This window comes from Branchiostoma belcheri, unplaced genomic scaffold (assembly GCF_001625305.1).
Source record: "Branchiostoma belcheri isolate BF01 breed outbred unplaced genomic scaffold, Haploidv18h27 scaffold76, whole genome shotgun sequence".
NCBI classification, from domain to species: domain Eukaryota; kingdom Metazoa; phylum Chordata; class Leptocardii; order Amphioxiformes; family Branchiostomatidae; genus Branchiostoma; species Branchiostoma belcheri.
In genome coordinates this window covers 991,114-993,624 of record NW_017804420.1, presented here as the reverse complement: position 1 = coordinate 993,624, position 2,511 = coordinate 991,114, and the positions used below count along the sequence as shown (strand labels likewise).

The following is a 2,511-nucleotide window of genomic DNA, read 5'->3' as shown; positions in this document are numbered from 1 at the left end:
TTTTCAGGATGACATTGGCCCGTCTATAATTCTCAAATGTAGTGTCCGAAAAGATATTTTCTGCAATGGGCCAAATGACACTGAAGAAACATTCTAACAAAAACCGTGAAAAATCCGGGTAAAAACCAGAGTGAAACAAAAGCACAAGCTCTCAAACAACACACACAGACACGTTCAAAACATCAACAATCAGTTTCTCATAATCCATTCTTGCATCAATTGCTCTTCAAGTCATGGACAACTTCTCTCTCAACATACTTCCTTCACTCACTCAATCACTCCGTCAGGATGTAGCAAATGGCCGATCACACACTCTCAGTCTGATTTTCATGACAAAAGCCCTACTCACGTGCATCTCTTCTCAGGTTTGTCGCCGCCAAATGCAGGAAGCTGGGTGCACTTGCCTCCATTCAGGCAGTAGTCGGTGTCTTTACCTTTGCATGGAATGCCGTGGCCTGAAGGGGCTGTAGCCAGAAGGACGTCATGGTTAGAAACAGACACTAGCTAGCTAGAGACATGTTTGCTAACATTGTAGGAGTTTTGTTTCAAAGTTAAAACCCTTGTCCTGCGGGACCCATATATATATGTGTTGCACATGCAGTAACATCTATATAGTGCCCTGTATATGTGCGATTTGGGGGGTGTTTCTCGTGCAATGCATCAAACCGCAGCGAAACACAACAAATGCAGAAGTAACTACGCAACCACGGGGCAAAAAAAAGTCAAGGGTCTGCGACCTGATTAAGACTTCAAAAATTATTTGAAAATGTTCTGTAAAAAAGTCCAGCAGGACAAGGGTTAACTTCCATTTACGACTTAGTGTGCCTTCAATTCTCATGATGTTATCCAATAATTCCAATGCTAAAGTTTACCAAATGCAGTCTGTGAATTGAGTGTAATATTTTCTAGTTGCCATCTTTTATATATCATGCTATCAGTTGAGTTTTGTCAAAGGGATTTGCAGCACACAGATTCTGATTATAATCAGGACTTGGACAGAGTTACAATCTTGTTTCCCTGCAGTGTCAGACATGTTATTCGTCTAAAATTGTTTCAGCAGCAGAGGTTATTCCAGGTCGTCTTTCCAATCGCTGAACAGTATCCCCCTGGGATATTTGTAAATTTCTCACGTCCCAGTACTTATTGTCTGAAACGTAATACTTGACCCTGGCTGACACCTACCACGAGAAATAACCGTAAAGATTCCATTTGCGCCCAGTGCTGACTTGGCAAGACGCACGTTTTGCTGGTAAATAATTCAGAGGTCCTGCCATCTACATATCAGAACTAGTAATCCGTGAACTACGCTGATCAATACGGGGGTTAACGGGCACATAGAACCGGCGCGGGACAAATCCGTTTACGGGATTCAGGTTCTTTCAATCGCGTATGAAGCTGTCTGCTCCTATACATGTGAGCTTAGGACTCAGGGTTGTTTCATTAATATTACAGGGGGGCCTAAAACAAGTCCTGCTGCAGCTGTCCAAACTTGCCAAAAATTGCTCCACGTACACAATGTACTATCACACGTATTGGAGGCATATAGAATTCTAAAGCGGTAAGGTGCATGTGTTTGCTTCAAGCCTTGCCTTTCATTTAGCCATAACAAATTTAGTATAATTAGGATTTGGACCGACGGACATTTTCGTACATCTCTAAAAATAGGCATTGCCCATTAAGGAACAACGTTAATGGTACTGTTAAACTTAAAGGATATTTTTATTTGTTTATAATCAAAACTTTTAATTGTTTATAATTTCCCCATCACAATTCAACCAATAATCATTATCATATCACCACTACTTATTAAAGTCTGAACAATAACATTGTAACAGCTTCATACTGAAGTTACATGTATACAATGTCATGTAGACCTTAAGTTATATAACATTTATGACCGGGCTCAAAATACTTTTTCCCTGTTGCCTGCAATATTGAAGGCAGTCAAAAACTTTTTCGAAAAAAATTGTTTACTCAGTTTATTGCTTATAGTAGTATATTGCCCTTTACATTGTAAAATTGCCTATATTTTGGAGAGAAATACCTGAAATCTAGGAAAAAATTGGTTGAAGGAGAGGGTATATTGAGCTCTGGAAAATTACATATTGTCAATCAACTAAAACATGCAAAAGAAGGGGGGGGTGGCACAAATATTACTAAGCACAAATTACAAGCACAATACAAAACAAAAGCAAAGAAACAAAACTTACGTGAAATTGTGTTAAATTGAGAAACTGTAAAGAGAACAAAAGGAAAATAAGAAAAGAAAGATTGTGCAACAAAACTACAAGAATGTTAAATCTACAAGGTAAACATACAACAACATAGACAACAAGTGCTAAAAACAAAAGGGTATAATATCTACTGCTAGTAGCGTAATGCGGGGTAACACAAAGTGAAGAAAAGAAATTTGAATTTGATTTCATAAATTGAGTACTCTGATTGGATTTTGATTATATATTTGTTGATCATTTAATAAATTAATTGGAAGTTCCCAAAGTTTACCTTAGT

General features: G+C 38.1%; 1 protein-coding gene across 18 annotated transcripts in view; it reads right to left on the bottom strand.

Moving 5' to 3' along the window:
• Positions 1 to 2,511, bottom strand: part of LOC109485470 (pro-neuregulin-2, membrane-bound isoform-like) — a 68,985-nt gene that overhangs the window by 14,467 nt on the left and 52,007 nt on the right. For 8 of the 18 annotated variants that reach the window (XM_019789101.1, XM_019789105.1, XM_019789107.1 and 5 more), the window contains one exon: positions 350 to 464. In XM_019789101.1, coding sequence (XP_019644660.1) covers positions 350 to 464 — 115 coding nt within the window. Of the gene's footprint in view, positions 1 to 349; positions 465 to 2,210; positions 2,235 to 2,511 lie in introns of all 18 variants that reach the window. The other 10 variants (XM_019789106.1, XM_019789109.1, XM_019789113.1 and 7 more) reach the window with 2 other exon arrangements.